Consider the following 21,248-nt stretch of genomic DNA (forward strand, 5'->3'; position numbering starts at 1 on the left):
ACCACTTAGGACATTCCTTTTTACCCCTAGAACACATCTCAACAATTAGGGTTAGTGGACATATTTATGAATTGGACAACATAGTAATGATTTTATTGATTTCCACATGAAGTATCTAATGAATTCTATCAATGGATCCAACATCTTTAGAATGCAGTGACTGATTACATGCTCTTCCCTTCATGCAAGTTAAATTAGTTTGCTTTATTTATTCTTAACCTAGGGTTTCTATTTCAAGGACTGTTATTTCCATTCAATAGACTAGGTCTCCTTTCAATGAAACATTTACGTTCCAAAAGTACCGTAATATTTACATTTCTACAATTAGTGTTAGAATTTACATTTGAGCAAGCGATGTTTCCATTTCTTGCAAATAGAGTAACATTTCTATTTCTGAAATTAGTTTAGGCTTTAATTCCATAATATTCACTTCATCGCATTATATCGACTAAGGAAGGACACATTGGATATTGCACATATAATTCGACACCTCTAAATTTTATATGAACCCCAAGTTTATGATTTAAGTTGGTATCCTTGGTAGTTGCAACATTCTTGTTGCAATACTAGGGCTCATCAGCCACAAGCACTTTCATTTTTCTTCTTATTATGGAAAAGTATGCACATGCACATGCTCCATGACTAGTGTTATGGAATTCATATATTTTCTGGTAATGGTATGCAATCATCATCTTACCTGTATGTTATAGGTTATTTTCTAATGCATGCATAGTTCAATAAATTAAATTGGCATGAATTTTCTGTAATTCAAGGAAAATATTAAGTGAATCTTAGCACTACATAAGCTAATGACAAAGTCATAATTCTTCATTTCCAACAATGCATTTTTCTTATCAAACAATAAAATTCTATTAAATTAGTAACTTTTATAAGAACTACTTCTATTGTGCTCTAAGTTCTTTATATCATTCAAGAATTTTTGGTCATGCTCATGCATGGTTAAATATATATCCTTCCATAACAATTAATATTTATTTCTTACTATTTTAATATACCTTTAGAGATAAGTCCAATAATATGTCAACGATTTCGTATACAATAAGTTAGTATTGCAATTCCCAAGAATGATGCCATGCAATGCTAATTCAGTAAAGGATAGTGGAATATACTAAATAGACAATGCCACCAAATTATCGTAAATTCAATTGGAATTCAGAGTAATTCCATGACATGATACAATCAACTATTATGCATTACAATCATACTAATCATCCTTATAATTTGTTAATGAGCACTTAACATGACTTGGAATTTGACTCATTAACTTATTTCTTATTCTTAACATTCAAGAGGGTTTTTTAATTCCCTTTAAACATTCTATCATGCTATCGACAACATCAAGGAAAACCCATGTCCTCCTACACTCTTTTACTATCATATTGTTTTCATTATTGACAAAAAAATGTGTGCATTCATTCTTTTACAAGCAATTAAGAAATGCATTACAATTCCAAACATTTAATGCATCATTAAACATTATAGTAAGAGTATGGATACAAGGGTTGGTAGTCAAACCTAATCCACATTATCACCATTTACTATGAGTGTTCAATATTATCCCTAATTTAATCAAATGCAATATAATTTCTAATTGTCTTTTATCAACATAAGGAATGAAATGCCATCTTCACTATTACTCTTCAAAATATTCATTAGCACTATTAAGCATTTATTATTAATTATAGTCTAATGCACACATTGAAATGTAAATATCGTTAGTATCATACTTAAGGTTCACCCAATAGCACCATACCCCTGCTACTTCACATTCTTATGTAACCCAAGAGGTTCTATTGTTGTACCCTGGGCTCTTATACCACTTGTAACATCCCTCAGTGTACCTCATAAAAAATACATAAGGTTAAAACCTTTTACAATTTTTTCTAGAATCTAGCATCCCACGAATGGCTTATCACTTACTCTTTAACTTATCAACAAATGATACAATCACAATCATTAAGTAAAGTAACAATAAAAAGGGAATATCTAATTCTATAAGGGAATAATTGTTTGTACAAGTTGTTAACCTAATATTATGGATTTACTATAATCATCATAGCTCTAAGCTCATAATACTTGGAGTCATATGGCACCATAACTATGATATCAATTATAATCCTCCTGATATGCTACAAGTTCCATGTGATCACTATTCATTACTAATTACTACCATTTCATTGAAGAGGAGAAATATCACATGTACTAGAGAGAATAACAATGGCCAAAATTATCACTAGTAAAGGTAAAAAATTGAGAGGGTGAGCTCACTTGAAGAGCCATACCTTCATCATAAGGGAAATCACTCGGCATAGTGAAAGATAGATCTATTTCATTAAAAAATAATATAAAATAAACATTTCCATAGACCCTTCGAAAATACCAAACAGAAACATCAAGAAGCTCTCATCAACCTCTAGATTTAGACTTTCTGAGACACTTGCCATACTTGAGAGTGAGATCTGCAACTTGACCATGTCAATATACATTATTTATTCAAATGACTTGGTAGCATATAAAAATATGGATAATGCTAAGAAAGTGCTTAGAATAATGGTGAGGATGTGAACCATGGTGGGTGAAACTCTTATACCCTCTGAATAGAGAAAACTAAGATCCATCGTGAATAAAGAATGATTCTAACTAGCTATGTCCTGTATAGTACTCCAAAGGTGTGAATAGCAGTACCAGGGCTGAACGTAAGAGCTTGCGAACCCTATAATCAGTAAGGAGTGGGTGGGTCATTCCGTTCCTCCGTTTCCGGCAGTTCACCATCAATAAGAGGTTTCTTTCCGGGATGCAGTGACCCTTATTCGGTGGTTGTCAATGTCCTACTTGTATGTGGATTTGAGCTTGGAACAAATGATATAGATAGCCATATATTAGTTCCAAACCATTCCAGAACCCAAAACAGATTATTGGTGCCAACTGAATGAAACTAACCATTTTCGAGCACATCAATCATATCAATCCAATAATATTTTTCATTTCATTAAAAAATAAATGCCAAATGTTTCTAAAATTATTATTCAAGTTCTCTAGATATTACACTAGAACCAAAGGGGGTCATCATATTTCCAAATGGAAAGAAATTTCCCTCCAATGTAATTTGTATAAATTATAAATAGTAACACTTTGGCGCAACTACATGTTTGTATATTCTAGAAAGAACATAGGTTATTATGAATTTTGATGAGATAGTACTTTTGGCCATGTTGCCCATTGTAAGAGTGACAAGTGTTAGGCTAAGGTGTTAGGAAGTTTTCTAGGATTTGGGACAAATGTCTAATTAACCTTTATTCTATTAAAATATTTATGTACTATAGGTAACCATATATACACATTTAGACACCGAATCTAACAAGCCCTAGAGTCAGAACTTAATCACCTTGGAATAAATCTCAATAAGTTATTTATACGAGCTCGAGTATCTCCAAAAACAATATGGTATATTGATTTGTAAATATTCTCAGTTCTAAGTAATAGAGTGAATGGAGTTTGAGGATCCATGTGTATTCTACCCTCTTATTTAATGTATGTTTTATGTTTTAAATTAGGTGACGTGGTTAAGAATCTTCTTTTTCTATATAACCACTAAACAAGGTTGATATCCCTAGTCTTATATTGGCTCGATATTTTTGCATGTTGAGGCTACATTCTAAATTCAATTCTACATCAAACCCTAGGATTAGGTGTTAGAAACAAGCCCCATAACCAATCTTACCTCTACTAAATTATGAGACTTTGTATGAAACCCCTACCATATAAGGTGAATGTAAGAGTTCATGACCTAGTGCAAACTCCATAAAAGTGGCTCAAGGTGCATTAAGGTCTTGTAGAAAAGGGATGTGAATTCCCTTAGAGAATATAGAGCGATGATCGAAGGTCGAGGATGGATGTTTCTAGACTATTGGGGTATATAACGGAGGTCAAGGTTATGAGGAGGGAAAGATACATACTGACATTGTGAAGGGAAGCAACCTTTGCTTAGTATTCGATGGTGAGAAGGAAATGGACTCCATCTCTATGCGTTTGGTGGAATTTAATAGAATCGAAATACAATGTTAGGTGACTCCTTTCACAACTACTCCCTAGATTTGGTTACATTATTCTATATTATTCATGGATTTTTTGACAAAGATTGAATATTTAAGTCCTTTCTTAGCAGTAAATAACCCAAGCCCACAGGTTTCCTTGCACTCAACTTATGAATTTATTAGTTCCACTGATAATTATGTGACCCCTCCCTCTAAGGATCCTCACTATATCCACTCATTTCCCCTCACATGCACACCTACTTGGTTGGCCAGTAGCCTTACCCCTTGGAATCAATTGTAATCACTCATGGTTATCTTTCCTTTTACAAAAATACTTGCGTGAACATCAAATTCCTTTCGTGGCCCTCACATACAGTAGTTTTATCGTCCTTTCTACTAGACCACCTACAATGATGTCAAAGAATGAGATTCTGACATGGCCCGACTATTATAGGTGAGGGAAGTCATCAAGACCACTCTCGCGTACAATCAATGGCTTAGAGGCATATGGAATAAACATCGAAGCACATTTAGGATGTGGTGGACAAAGTTATTTTAGAAATTACAGAAGAATGGAATGCTTGCAATGATGAGGATATACATGGCCATGTGGTAGATTAGATCCTTGATTTGGGCTATTGATGTGGCCAAAAAAATATGTATATATGCATTGTTGATCTCTATTTGCATCTAAAAGCACTTATTAGCAAATATGAGGACAAAAAAGACAATAAAAAAATGATCTATAGCTCAACTTACTACCTGTAGAGAAATAATATATGTCTCTCGAGCATGCGGATATGGAAATGCAATTGGCTGGGATTGAGGCCCTATTCTCTAAGGGGAATTTACTAACTTCCCTAGGCATCCTCATTGCACCTATTGACGTGTCAAATTCAACCTATTATATTTTATGGGTTACACTTTTGCTTACACATGTTTTTTTGCTTGGTTATGGACACCTTTAGTTATCATAGGTTGTGGCTAGTGTAGCTACATTTCTTTTACTCTTAGATATAAAAACTTCCTTGATAAAAAAGTTGTTTGGTTGAAAAATATATACGTGAGGGGTATTTTTCAATATTATGTAATTTTTTGGACAAAAAATTTATTTGTCCAATGATGGTATGATTTCAGGAAAAAGAATATTGTATGCTCTATTTTAGATAGTCAATAAAATATCAAACTTAACCAAAAATAAAAAAAAATACATTCAAATGCCAATCAAATAGAAAAATTAACATTCTTAATAATATAAAATATCACGACCACAATTTTTAATACTGGCAAGTAATATATTTCATCAAAGAATCACAATCAAATATTACACATCAATAATTATATTTACAATCACTCTTTGCCAAAATATAATATGGTTTATGCATGTAAAAGTTAATTAAAGGAAATTTGATTAAACCTCATTATTATTTATTTTTAATATTTAAATTTTATCAATCTATATATTTATTTAATAATATTCAATGAATAAATATCTCATAATTTTTTAATTATATATTATTATTGAATTAATTATATATTTTGCAATTATTTATATTAGAAAAATTATATATATATATATATATATATATATATATATATATATATATATATATATATATATATATATATATATATATTCTAAGTTAAGTTAATCTATTAATATGTAACAAAAAAGTACAATGAGGCTTGGGCCTCAGCAGTGCCTAACATGGAGTATCAGAAAGTGTCTTGACTACCCCAACATTGGGGAAACCAGTCCGTAGAGACAAAAATATCCAGATGGAATATCAGTCTTTAAGACTGGAAAAAACAAAAAACAGAGAAGTTTCTCCATGACAAACAGAAAGATCCAGACAAAATCCAATAGAACTAACATATCAAAAATTCTAGACAGATGACACCTGGCAGCCACGCAATATCGTTCGAGCTTGTCCAGGATGGGCTCCTCGACAACTGGATAGGCATACTTCGTCCAGTCATCCTCCTCCTTCATCGACGCTCTGCCGTGTGGCTCACCCTCAAGTTGAACATCACCATGGCAGCTATCAGTCACCTTCCAATCCGGCCCTTCAATCCCTATTCCACCTGGTGAGCGCGTGGCACCAGAACTACCACCCTCTGCATGATGACTGCCACCCGTGGTCTGGCCATGCAGAGCAATTTTTCCTTCATTCTGCAGATTCTTTCCTGTGTCTCGGCCATTTCTGTGTCTGAGAGCTTCCTCTTCCTTCAAATCCGAGTTTTCCGCCTGGGTATCAGGCTATTCATTATCTTCAATGAAGAGGATGGTGATTGTAGCAGTAATCACTAGTCTGTTCAAGGTGCTACGAAATCTGAATTGGGTTTAGTGGGGAGCGGGGCGAGGGGGCAAAGAAAAATTAGTTGTGTGAATCACAAGATCTCTGCAACCTTCACTTGGAGACATAGCATGACCTCGGCCACTACGAGTATTGCGATATCTTCCTGAACCATAGTTATGGGGGTGATACATTTCAAGGGAAGGGGAGGAGTCATCAGGCTCAGGATTCTGCTCCATCTGAGGGCAGGCACTACCTCCCCGTGTCCCTCCTCTTTGACTTCTCATTCGATGTTGAACCATATCAAAATGACTGGCTAAGAGTTCAGTTGAAGCAATGGCGGATGGAATGAGAAGGGGAACAAGGATCTATTGGGGGGTGGTTAACTGACAGAGCCTGAAATGGGAATGGTGATGCCCATTACCGAAATCGATACAACTCATTAACCAGCAGTGACGCCCAGTAAATGTGCGGGAGCTGAAATCAATGGCTTGAGGTGGGCAGTTGCAGTGGAGCAGAGCAGAAGGAATCACAAAATGGTGAGGGGAGTCCATGTTCGAGCAGATGAAAGCTCTTTCGCATCCCAAGCATGCATTAAATACTGCCTGTGGTGTGTCATGAGATCAGCTCAGTGGGGTATGGGAAGAAGCGCCATCGTCCAAGTGGCCTGTCTTCTCACCTCCATTCATCAAATTCATCATAAATTCCCTTGAATGTCACCCACATCCGGGTTCTCTCCTTCTTCCGGTGCTTTCTCAATCTTCACTAATTCAGTGAATTCCTTTAGCTGGGCCTCTGTGGCTACAGTAGATAGTGAGTCTGTATTCAGATTAGTTCCACTGTCCACTCCTATATTGGCAAGAAGGTCAGCCACTCTATTTCCCTCCCTACGAATATGCTTGAAATTGACTGCTCTGTGGGTCCTGAGCCAAACTTCAATGAGTTCCAGTCTTTCCGCTAATCTCCAACTATTGCCCACTTTGTATCAAGGAGTCCCCTGCAGAATTTTATTCACCATATTTATTAGGATTTGAGAGTCACCTTCAATCATGAGTGGGAATAAACCATGAGTTTGATCTAGGAGGAGCCCCTGCCATAACCCCTCAGTTCTGTTGAGTTATTTGTGTCCCATCCATTTGAGCCTATGAAGGTTAGAAGGGGAGCACCCTTATGATTTCGGAAAATTCCTCCAAACCTTGCTTTGCCTGGATTGGCTTTCGAGGCACCATCAAAGTTCAGTTGGATCACATGTTGAGGTGGAGGAAACCATTTATCTGATATTGTGCTTTTTGCTGCAGATTTAGTAGGAATTATCAGTTCTTGATTCCATTGTAGATTCCAGTTGTCCCAGATATTCTTTTCCTGTGGCGGAGAGGGAAAGTTGTCGTCGTGCCAAGTTTGAAGTAGTAGAGTTTCCTTGAGATTTTGGCAGACAGTGTTCCAAAGAGTTTCCAAAGAAGAGGACTGATCTTTAAAGATACGTTTGTCTCTGTCTTTCTAGATTGTCCACATGAGAAGGCCTGGGATGAGCTTCCATAAGGAGTTTAGTAACTTACTCTTATATGGATTCCGTTCCCAATTGCGAACAGTGGTGGGAATGTGTTCTTTGATTCTGTTGTTCTTTTGGCATCGAAAACTGACTTTTTCCCAGAGCCTATGAGCTAGGGAGCAAGAATTCATGAGGTGCAAAGTGGTTTCTTCTTCTTGTTTGCAATTGGGACAGATGGAAGGTCCGTAGAATTTATTAAATATATATTAAAAAACTTAGAGGTTATATATATTTTAAGAAATGAAATTTAATTTAAAAATTATGTAAAATGTTAAATTTTCATTTTTATAGTAAAACATGTCATTATATATTCATCCACCATGTAATTAACATAATGTTTTAAAAAAATAAGCTCCAATTCTATTAATTTATTATTAAAATTAAATATATATTAGATATATAAATAAAATGAAACAATTGCTAATTAGTTAATACATCCACCCTTTAAAAACTACTTATCACCCTTATTTTAAAGAAAATTTATTAATATTATAATAATACTAGGGAATAACATATTTAATGAAGCAAGATGGTTTATATTTGAGTTTTACATATTTAACAAATTTATAATTGTTACAAAAATTAGCCATATATAACTTATAACCTGAAAATTAAAAGTAATACACCCTATCCTATTCTCCTTATAGAAGTAGGTCTTTCTCCTATTGAGAGTCTAGCTATGCTCAGGTTTCTATTATACAAGCACAAGCTCAATAACATAGACAATCATAGACTTCCTAAGCTAGCTTTAAATTCCAGCCAAAACCACCTAAGGCTTAACCGAGGATGGCATAAGGACACAAGGGCCTGGTTAAACTATTGGGAGATCAATGAGAATGATGCTTTGCAAAACATAAATAACATTAAAGATATTGTTACTCCTAAGTTCAAAGAAAAATTGTGGTGTGAGAAAGATTTAGCGTCTAAAAGAAAATTAAGTTATTATAAGAAGGTCATCAACCCCACCCTTGAAGATCAAAAGTATCTCTCTATTTTAACTAGCTCAAAGAAGAAAATTAATATAGCAAAGATTAGAACGAATTCTCATGATCTCCATAGTGAAACTGGCCGTTGGGTAGTTCCTAAAACGCCATGGATGGAAAGGATCTGCCATATTTGTGAGAATAGGAGCATTGAGGATGAAAACCACTTCCTCTTAGAGTGCCCTGCATACAACCACATTAGATCTCAATTTCACAACTTGTGTTACAATACTGACCTTCCTAGGCTTTTACAATGCCAAAATTATAGTGAACTCGGGAGGCTTCTCTCAAAGCTTTTTGAGCATAGGAATAAAATCTTAAATCAAAATAAATAATTTGTCATTTTAGGTCTGATAGATCATTATTTGGTCTCAGCGGACGTTAACCATCATCATCATCATTAAATTTAATGAGAAATTCACCTTCTAATTATACATGAAACTAAATACATATATATTATTAACTAAATTTCAAAAATAGAATGCACATTTATTCTTAACATAAAATATTTACCCATCCCAACATAGATACTCATTCCTCACACACATCAAATAAATTTTAGAAATATTTATAATTTAGTAAATAATTTATTTAGGTTAAATAACATTTATATACAATTCTTATCACTTCTTAGTTCATCGTTTTTTAATTTTTAGATTATTCATATTTCCTTTTTGGAAATAACCATAAGCTGAAATGATAATTGTAACTTTATATCTATTTTTATATTACATTACTCTTTTAAATCCCATTTTATAATCACATTCTAAGTTGCATTCATCTCCATATCACATTGGGTCATTTGCATATTATCATCATTCAACCTATTGTTAAATTCTTCCATATTTCCTAACCCTACATAAAAAAATTAATAAAGTATAAACAGATTATTCAAAAGAACAAAACATATAAAAGATATACCACCTAACCTATTGTTAAATTCTTCGGTACTTCCTAACACTACTCCTAAAAGAAATAAAACTAATAAAATGTAAACAACTTATTCAAAAGAACAAAACCTACAAAATATATATATACCTAAAGCCAATAAAGTGTAAACGGGTTATTAAAAAAACAAAAGATATAAAGGGGATATACCTAAAACCAATGAAGTCTAAACCGCTTATTAAAGAAACAAACATTAAAAAGAAGATATACCTAAAACCAATCAAGTTAACTCTTCATGCGATTTACTCCTCACCAAATGTTGGTCATCGTCAACGTTGTCCTTCACGACCATCATATCAGATATCGATCACAGTCAGACGTCACGTTATTTGTGACATGTAACAACCATGTGACTTGCTGGCGATTCCTATTTCCGCCACAGTTTTTTAATTAGTGCTTGCTATTACGTGATCCACTACCAAAATATATATACTATGGAGCACTTTTTCCCAAATTACTGGCACTCAGGAAAGCGAATCTTACCTACATTTAATTCTTGTATCTATCTTATTCGATGGTTCGCTATTTTCGTTCGGTGACAGGACTTATGGCTATTCAATCGGACATTTAATTCTTAAACGGACGTACCATTCTTAGGGTTGCTGTGACCCACATGGGATTCATGATTCGACTCCTCACCATACCACGTTGTCAATTGTTGCGAATCCAATTTATCATGGATTTATAGGTTTTAGGTGAATATTAAACCTGATGTCTTAAATTAATGATTAATTTTTTTTAATCTGGTCTTATTTTTAAGATAGGAGTAAATAGAGTAAATAAATGATTGGTTCATTGGTTTTTATAAAAATAAATAAAAGATTGGTTTACTGAAGATAAGAATAAATAAACTATTGGTTTACTATTTTTTTTTGGATGTAGGAGTAGAAATAATGTGATAGTTAATCAAATTAAATGAAAAGTTATTTGATTCATTATTAACATTTTTTATAGGTTAAATATTTGTTTAATTTTAAAATATTATTGTTATAAGTGAGAATAGTTATGTTGGAATTATGTTGTTGTTATATAAGTAAGAAGAATTATGTTGAAATTATGAATCTTATTTGGGTTAAAGTAGATGTGGTTCAATATTTGATTTTCTCTTTCACTAATAAGTAATTAAAAGTAACAAAATCTTATATTTTAGCTTTCTAATCTTAGAAGCTGTATATTTCTTATACTTCTTTAAAAATATTTCAATAAAGAATTTCAATATATATTTTTCAAAGAAACAAAAGTCATAGGTATTCATGTTGAAGAATATATACATTTTGCATCCTTTGCCTCCAAAAAAACCATAATAATATATATTTCTACTTTCTATCCAATATGGAAAAACCATTTCCAAAAGTGACTTGCTCCACTTTGAAAAATTATAAAGCTTTGACAAAATTTGCATTCATGTGTAAAAGATTATAACATAAAACTAATTCAATCTAGACCGGTCATTAAACTCATATAGACAGACCTTCTGCTTTAGAATATAATTATACGAAATGAGGCTTAAATAAATTATTTGAATATTCATATTAATTTATTTATTTTAGCAACAACTTTATATAGAAAACCCTTCTATAAATTAAATTATTTTAATATAGACTATCATAAATTATTTCAATGAAAACCATGGACATATCATGTATGGTTAACATTTCAAGTAGTCTAAATATATGTTTTGGTCAATTTTGCGTGAAATCTAGAAAATGTTGAATGAAATTGTAAATTTAAGCTATATGGTTTATGTAATCTACTTTATCAATGGGATTTTCAAAAAACTAAATCCATTTATGCATTAAAAATGAAATTTTAAAAATGAAAAATCATATTTATAACTAGTATAAATTTATGATAATCATTGATCTAGCTAAATCTTGAGAGTAATTTAGCTAAACCAATAAAATTTAAAAAAATATTTACACACTTAAATGTAAACGTTTATCTACTAAAAACTGTATAAATTTATAATAAAAATATAACTATATTAATTTATATGTGTAAAACTAAACATTTATCTACTTAAAAAAATGTATAAATTTATAATAAAAATATATTTATATTATTTTATACTAATTTTTTAGTTTTAAAGTTTTAGACGTATTGGCGACCTTTGCTCTTCTGCGAGCTTCATAAATCTATGGTTATGGATAAGATTTATCTATATTGAATTATAACTTTGAAACATATACATGCACTAGGTTATTCGGAGCAAGTAAAAAATTTCTAAGGTTAGAATTATGAATAGTTCATTATGAATAGTTCATTACGCTCTCCCTAAATACTTGGCGCTGAAGGAGATTTTTGTTTCTTCCCACTCACGCATTATTTTTATCCAGGAGACTATGCATCCAAGGCAAATGTCTATCGACTTCTTCAGAAGGATGTTTCCGTCCTGGCACATGGTTGCATCCGATGCCGAAGGATTATCAGGTGGTCTGGCTATGTTATGGGACCCGGCATGGGTAAAGGCTAAAGCCTTCAAATGTTGTGCAGGTATTTTAATTTCAGCCCATGTCAGGGGTCAACCAAAATTGCTCAACATTTTGAACATATACGCGCCCTACAAGAACAGGTCATCCTTTTGGGATTTGGTTTTTTCTTCTGGGATCCTTGACATTGAATCACTGCTGATCGCCGGTGACTTTAATGCCACTCTGAATCCAGATGAATGCTGGGGGAACTGTAGAAAATATGACTCCATTGCAGATAAACTCCGCTCAGAGTTTCTGTACAGGAACTTAATTGATGTCTTCCCAGCTAAAATGTCCCCTACATGGGAGAATGGCAGAACTGGCTCGGCTTTTATTGCCAAGAGGCTTGATCGCTTCTTAATTAATGCGACTATCGTCGCTGACCGGGGTATGCCTGCTGCAAGAATTGGAAACGACCAGACATCGGATCATCGCCCCATTTTCTTCGATTGGCTGGAACCGCTTCACAGGATGGGCTACTCCTTCAAATTCAACAGGGTCTACTTGTCGGATGAATCCTTCAATGAAGCCATTAAAAAGAAGTGGAATGAACTAAAACAGTCCGAGGCGCTATCTCTCTCCTCTTTCCGTGAAAAGATTCAGTCCTTAAAAAGAGTGGCTAAGGACTGGACGATCACACAGAAGTTAAAGGATAAACAAGAGCTTGCGGCCATTAAAAGGGAAATAAAACGCTCTCTAACACAGTAAGTTTCGATTGCTTATCATTCGAGCAGCGAAATTTATTCAGGCTTATGGAGAAGAGGAAACAAGAATTATTACAAAAAGAGGAGTCCTCTTGGCGTCTAAAAAGCAGGGCGTTGTGGCTCAAGGAGGGCGACTGTAATACCAAGTTTTTCCATCAATTTGCTAATGCTAGGAGATGCAAAAATTCCATATGGAAAATCCAAGATAGTAATGGGGGTTGTCTTCATTCCCAGCTCGAAATTTCGATGGCGGCTACGAACCATTTCCAGAACCAATACAAGCGGAGGGCGACAGACATATCCGACGTCTTCTGGGCGATTGAACATGTCCCTCTTATGTTTGATGAGGAGGCCAATACTCAATTTTTTAAGCCCATATCCGAAGAGGAACTCCAAGCCGCGATTAAGAAATTCAAAAAGGACAAATGTCCTGGACCAGATGGCTGGTCAATCGAGTTCTTCACGCATTTTTTCGACATGTTCAAAGAAGATTCACTGGGGATGGTGGACGCCACTCGAATTTCTAGGCACATTAACAGTGCTTTCACTGCGACCTTCATTGCTTTGATTCCCAAAAAGGAAAGCTCTGAATCCTTTGCTGACTACAGGCCCATCGCATTATGCAACATCCTGTTCAAAATTATATCAAAGATAATCGCTGAAAGATTGAAGCCTGTTCTTAATATCTTCATATCCAAGGAACAACACGCTTTCTTATCTGGGAGGAACATTCTTGATGCTGTTGCCCTGTCACAGGAGAGTCTTTTTTCAGTCTCCTCCAATAACACAGACGCTGCCTTCCTTAAGATTGATCTGGAAAAGGCTTACGATTGTGTTGATTGGGGTTTTCTCAGAATTCTTCTTGCAAAAATCGGGCTGAAGACGCAAGGGATCAATTGGGTGATGGCATGTGTCGAAAATGTGTCTTACTCTGTTCTCATAAATGGCATCCCGACAACTTTTTTCCAGGCTGAGAGGGGGCTGCGACAGGGTTGCCCTCTATCTCCCCTTCTTTTTATTCTTGTCATGAACTCAATCAGTGCTCAGATAAACAGAGCCGCTGCCGACAAGCGATGCCTCCCGGTCAAGATCTGTAAGAATATTTATCTATCACACAACCTTTTTGTTGATGACATTCTTGTTTGTGCCATGCTCCAAAAATCCAGCTGGCTCTGTTTATTTGAGATCTTCCATAAATTTCAGTCGGCAACGGGGTTGGTCATCAACAAGAACAAATCAATGTTGTATCTCATCGACACCACCCAGGAGCTGGCTAAATGGATTACGATGACATTTGGTATTAATATGGTGCCCATTATGGAGGGTTTTGGGTATTTGGGGTTCCTCCTTAAACCCAAAGGGAACAGGCAGCGGGACTGGCTTTGGCTCGTTGACAGATTTTACAGCAAGATCTCCAGCTGGGAAATGCGGTTCCTCTCACTCGGAGGTAGGCTCATCCTTGTTCAATCGGTTTTATCTCATCTCATTGTCTATTGGGCGCATCTTTTTTTCCTCCCGGCCTCCATTACCAGGAAAATTGTGGCCCTCTCGGCTAATTTTCTGTGGGGCGGTAGATCCAACCCATCAAAGATTCACCTGGTCAACATGCCATCCATCATGAGACCGAAGCGGGACGGTGGTTGGGGTTTACTTCATATGAAGTCCTTCGGTATGGCTCTCCTTTGTAAGACTCTGCACAGGGGTATCTTCGGAAATGGCATATGGAGTTCAGTTATACAGCAAAAATATTTGAAGGACAGGCCGATCGCATACTGGTACAGGCGACAGATCCTTGGCTCGAAAAGAGGGTCTGCCATATGGTGCAGCCTTAGAAAGATTCAATCGTTTTTTATGTCCTCACTTAAATGGTCCTTCCATTCTGGGTCTGCCATCCTGCTGGGTATCGACCCCACTGTCCTCGGTCTGGAATCCTCGCTCTCCCCTGAGCTCATTGCCTTTCTTCACTCGAAGGGGTTTTTTACCTGGGACAAAGTGATCCGCTCCTGGTCCTCTTCGACGCCGATCTGGAAGGATGGCGATGATCTCGGATTGCCCCTTGCTCTGCGGCCCTCTTGGTCTGCTGCCACTCTCTGTTTTGATAGGAAAGGCATTTCCCAATCTGGTAATAAAGATGAGCTAGTCTGGTCGTGTGGGAACACCAACCAGGCCGTGCGTGTCAAAGATATTTATGCTTCTATCCCCTCATCTCTCCCGGCGCTGCCAGGCCCCCCTTTTCCTTTCAAATTATGGAAATCCTCTGTTCAGCTCAAAGTTGTTTTATTCTCTTGGTTGGTTTTCCATAACAGGAACCTGACCTGGGAGGTTCTCCAGAGAAAAGGTTGGACTGGCCCCGGAAGATGTTGCATGTGCTGCCAAGCGCCTGAGACAAACTTCCATATGTTCTTTCAATGCCCGGCTACGTCCCAAATTTGGCTCAATCTCTCCTCTTTATATGGTTTTCCTTTACAGATTTTCTCATCTGTTCCGGATGCATTCAGGTGGTGGTCGGATCAGAGACCTACATGGAGATCCTTATTCATTTTCACGTGCTGGACCTTGTGGAAATGGCGGAACGCCTGCATCTTCCAGGATTACAGGGCTCCTCTCTCCTCCACCCTGCCCCTTATTTCTGCTATGATTGATCCATCCTGAACCTGCTGTCCTTTTTTCTTCCTGCTGTCCTTTTTTCTTCCGCCGATGGTGTATCGGCTTGGCTTCCTTCCTGCTGCCTACTGGTCAACAATTTCATGTCCTATTCTGATTACAGGGCGTTATGCGCAGATCAAGACTCTATGGCGCCCCCAACTCTATCCTCCATTCAGCAGAAAATTATAGCAGGGAGGCGGACAGTTTATCCAATTTAGGCATTCAGGCGCTTATGGACGGTCTTCATGTCAACATTCATATTATCCATTGGGCATTCAGGAGCTTATGGACGGTCTCCATGTCAACATTCATATGGAGGAACCTGGCATGATGCTGGAACTATGAAAATACCTGGGCGATCTTTTTGTTCTTATGATATTGTACTTTGCTTATATGTCGCTTCTATTTCACTCTTCCTGTTTTGATGCGGATGCTCCAGGTTTGGTGCGGATAGGACACTGGGCAACCTGACTGATAGGTTTGGAACTACATTGTAGTTGATCCCTGCACTACACCCTGCTTAGATGTATTTATGATATATCCATATGAATGAAAATTCTGTTTTTTTCTTCTGAAAAAAAGAAATACAAAGATTTGAATTATGAAAAGCCATTAGTTCATTGGTTAAATATGTCCATTCGTGGTTCTTTTCGTTTTCAACGCGTGCATCCACAGTGCTATTCTGAGTAGGTAATGAATCATGAACTTCCACAAGTAGCTTAATGATGTAGCTGGAGGATTTTGAGACAAAGAGTGACATTGATGGCTATTGGATTTGACAGAATCGTAAATCACTTGTACTCGATAATGGTATTAATCATATAAACTTTAAAGTAGTTATTTGAAACGAAAACTAATATTTACTATGATGAAATTAAAACGCCTTGCTGATATCATGGTGTCACCTCATTTTCAGAGTTAGACAACGGATAAGGCACGATTCCGATCCGTTGGATATAATATAAATCCTTTGAAAATTCATTACACAGTAACTATTTATATATGGTTCGTAAAAGTTGATGTTACGGTAGTATAAATTGTTTGAAAATTCATTACATAATAGTTATATAAATTAAATAAATTAAATAGCTAATAAAAGTTAATAAATATTTATTTATCCATAATAATTATTGAGATATTTTATTATTAATTATAAAATAAATTAATGCATAAGTTAAATATATATAACAAAAAAGTTTATCATAAAATTTTTTAATTTTTAGAGAGATAAATTTTTTTAATTTTTAAAGAGATATTATTAGGGTTAATATTATGTTTATTAATATTGTGTGTCTAAACAACCATAATTTATTGCAAATAATTTTTATTTATATGTTTTTTAATTAATCAAATTAATTTAAAATGCAAAATAATATAATTATTTTGGAGATAAATTTCAATCTTTAATTTGAGTATAATATTATTAATATATCAAAATATTTTATGGAAATTAAATTTTTATTATCTATTTAATAATTATTGATAATTAAATTAAAATTAAAATACATCAAAATAATCACAAATTAATTTCATATATATTTATTATAAATCATTTTATTAATATTATTAATATATCAAAATATTTTATGGAAATTAAATTTTTATTATCTATTTAATAATTATTGATAATTAAATTAAAATTAAAATACATCAAAATAATCACAAATTAATTTCATATATATTTATTATAAATCATTTTATATATGTATATACTATTGCCCTATGCAATTTATATGGAGAAGTTATATAGAAATATAGATTTCAGTTCACTAAACATAAGGTACCTATTTTAAAACTAATAATAAATTTATATTACATCTATTTTAGTTTAGGAAAATGTACCAAATCTCTTTTCTTGCAGAGTATTACTATTAAAATTATATTAAAAGGATCGAACTAGCTCATTCGAAAATTATATTGAAGATAATTTACGTTGATACATATAATCGACTCCAGAAATTAATGAAAGTGTTTGAGTTTGCGGTTAAATACTCTATCCATAATGTTTTTGGGTAACTGTCTAATTGTGAAAATATGGGAATCAATACAGACGAATTAGAATGAGGAAAACTATGGTTCCGTTTTGTTAAAAATATAGAAATCAATACATACGAATTAGATTGAGGAAAACTATGGTTCCCGGTAGGCCATAGTCTCTCCACATACATTTTTGAGTGACATGCTATACAGGGCTTCACATATAACATGGGAGAAAGTATTCGGGAATAAAGCAGGATTCTCGAATTTGACTACTATTTTAACTTGCAAAATGATGCAAAGTTTTTTTTTTCCAACACATTACAGTTCTCCCTTATTTTCGTTCAGACGTTAGATTGAATTAAACTCGGATTCACTGACTACCAATCCAACTCCCTCTTTCTGGGGCGATTCAAAATCGTTTTGAATAACTGAATGTTCATTCAACTGCCAAATATCATTGTCCCCCACAGACCCATAGTAATCCTCGGTAATCTCAGCATTGCCGTGAACAGCATCCAAGCACATAATATCGGCCATTGAATCTCCGTCGATATAATTGTTGATGATGATTCCAAGTTCGTTCGGATAAATATGTTCTGCGAAGAAACCAAGCTCAGCAGGAACATTGTAGTAGCACGTCATGTCTCCTAACTCACACGCTGAGGTCGCTTCAGAATTTGATCCGTCTCCAGTTAATTCGCCTTGCTTATATGAACCCATCTGATCAGCACTGTCTTTCTCTTCTGGGGATTCAATTTTATTTTCTGCTTGTGCCTCCAACCCAATTTCATCCTCCCGGGCCTTTGTAACCACGTTCAGCTCATTCACAGCATCTGTATCTTCTGGATTACTGTTATAAGCATCCAAATTATCAATCTCGTCGAGCAAGGCCATGAGATCACTGTCTTGCGTCAATGCTAGTCCGCTATTCATTCGCTTCGTGTCTGGCAGAGCCAACCCTCCATACCAATAGTCCTCTCTCGCCCGCTTATTCTGACAAACTTGGAGGGCGGAGGCCATCTCCTCAAAGAGCAATGCTGCTATTAAAACACGAACACATATCACAGAAAGCCTCGGTTATTAGAGTTTTCAACTCTATGGGTGGTTAGGTGTTGCGTGCTCTAAGCAACACCTAATCACCTGCTTTGAAGCACAAAAATAAAAAATGTTTTCTAGCTCTATCAGCTGCTGTGGGACGAACACGTAGTTAATATCACATTAACATATAACACCATCTCTTGTTAAACGTATAAACGGAAAACGTTTTTAGAAACATAACATTACGCCTACCAATTAAAAACTTAACAAAATAACCAGAATCAATTAAAAACTTAACCAAATAACCAGAATTAATGATGAGCAAAACATGCACATTGCACAGAGACAATAGAGGATTCATAATACTGTTGGTGGGAATTTTTAAAAAATAGTTGGATTGAATGTGGGTGAGTTATATAGAAGTTTAATCGAGGGTTTGTTTTATGGTTAGATCTAGAAATATTTAATTTCTAAATAGTATTAGAAATTGAGGAATGAGTTGAGAAAGATTTCACAACACAACACAAATTACACTATGATATTATTTATCATAACAGTTACATATATATAGCACCTATCACACTAACTTTGACATAACATAATGCAGACATATCTAGATCATGACTCCAACTCACTCCATAGGAATCAACACCTTCTAGACTGACTCCTAGGGACTCACAATGGTAACTACACATGACATGGAAGCATTACTACCGACAAATAGCTCGATGAAAGACTTAAATATTGCTAGATCGAACTTCTTTTCTTCGCCTCCCTCCTCGGTACTTGCCAAAAAAATGTACTTGCCAAAAAATTTAAACGACCTTTGTACATTCATTGGCATATCATTTTTCATAATAGAAAATGAGAGATAAAAACAAATGAATAATTTGTTTTTTTCTTATCATTCAACCATATTTTCAAAACGAAATCCACAAAGGAAACATCCGCAAGCAACGTTATCAACTATATTTTAATATTTTGGCCAATTTGTTCCTTCTAAGTCTATCACTCTTGATAAATATGTGTATTTGGATCCAAACATGCCATTTCTTCTCAATCCCTTTGAAGGATGTGTAAGAACTATATACCAACTAGCCTTATGTAGACTCGTAGGTAGAGTGAAATTCAATTAAAGAATCAAATCAATGAGATTCAAATAATTTATCCTTCATACTATAATAAAGACTTTACATACATATAGGAATTTAATAAATTCGATTTCATTCTGTTAGTGGCTCAGACGTGTGGCAATGTTTTGTTAGTTGGAAAGTGTGAGGGCCTCGAGTTGGATGAATGCTCGAGTTGGATGAATGCTCGTGACGACCCACCAACTCGTGGAGAGTTGAAAAACCGAATTCAGGTGACGGGCATGTTGAACCGAATGCACATGGGCTAGTCAGAGGCATGCACACATAATCAAGGGGCGAGTCACCTGAACGCATTTAACCAAAAATGTGTGATGGAAAAAGTAGGCGCTCGTCGAACACAATAGGCGGATGGGCATGCAGACGTGCAGATGGGCATGCACATGACTATGCGGATAGGCGTGCAAGCAAGCATGCGCATGAGGGTGTAGATGGGCGTCTGGACACAACGTGTGGATGGATAGGTCGGCTCGGGTGTTCGAATGTGCAGGCTGACCCAAGTGGAAGTGAACAAACGCGACCCTTGGACAAGTTTCATGGGTGTAAAGTGTATATATTAGACAATGGCCATTTATTCAAAGCAACCGAGGAGCTCAACCAAAAGAGGAGTTCGACCAAAAACAAGGAGATGTGAATTACAGAGGCATGATCTTAGCAAGGTTCGTTGACCACATGAGGAAAAGGAAAATTCGATAAGGAAAAAGCAAACTGTAGGAGGCCAAGTTTATGCAGGTAGACAACGTTCAGCGAGGACTATGTCTCTCCAGGTAGTTGAGGCAGAGTTTTCGCACGTAGAACGCACCGAAAAGCTAGGTACATGTCGAGTTTTCATAGGCAGGGTTGAGCAGTTGAGCAGGTTTGGACAACTAAATTTTGGGGTTTCTCCGGAGAGTGCCAACACTATGGTTGGGCAGGAATTGGGAAGATTTTTACTTGTGCGCCTAGCTTGGAGGCACGTCACATTTGTTGAGCTTTTAGAGGGAAGTGCACAACATTAAGGTGTGACTGGCCCATTGTAACAATATTTGTATCTTTCAATATTATAACAATTCGGGAAAGCTTATTTTGGGAGTGGCCACCTCCCAAGTAAATCTTGTCTACATTGTTTTGGACTGTTGTATTTGTTATTTCCATTGTGTATCTAAATGAAGTTGATGTTGTTTCTGCTACATAATAAAAGAAGAACACACTTAAGAATAATTGACTAAGTTTTGGAAAGTTGTAGTCTGAAAACTTAAGTAGTTAAAGGGAAAAAAGTTAGTCGGTGTCACATGAGTTGTTATTTAAGAAGGTTGGGAAGTCGTCTTAAGAGTTGGGGTCATGACAAATGGTATCAAAGCCTTATTTGGGAAAACTAGTAACATAGATACATCTCCCCACTTCGTGGTTTGATGTTATCAGAGCCCGTTTTTGCAGAAAGTGGGCTAGC

At 35.4% G+C, this 21,248-nt stretch overlaps 1 protein-coding gene across 1 annotated transcript; it reads right to left on the minus strand.

Moving 5' to 3' along the window:
• Window positions 1-17,981: 17,981 nt before the first annotated feature.
• On the minus strand, window positions 17,982-18,653 carry LOC149171673 (uncharacterized). Its single transcript, XM_089426048.1, has one exon. The coding sequence runs from the start codon at window positions 18,651-18,653 to the stop codon at window positions 17,982-17,984; it is 672 nt and encodes a 223-aa protein (XP_089282174.1).
• Between the last annotated feature and the right edge of the window lie 2,595 nt (window positions 18,654-21,248).

Source organism: Pinus tabuliformis, chromosome 4_2 (genome assembly GCF_031772625.1).
Source record: "Pinus tabuliformis cultivar Carrire ecotype Pingquan chromosome 4_2, CPIR1, whole genome shotgun sequence".
NCBI classification, from domain to species: domain Eukaryota; kingdom Viridiplantae; phylum Streptophyta; class Pinopsida; order Pinales; family Pinaceae; genus Pinus; species Pinus tabuliformis.

What these genes read in the sequence shown, in the direction of transcription:
- LOC149171673 (XM_089426048.1), bottom strand. Translation starts at nt 18,653, where the DNA reads ATGGCCTCCGCCCTCCAAGTTTGTCAGAATAAGCGGGCGAGAGAGGAC.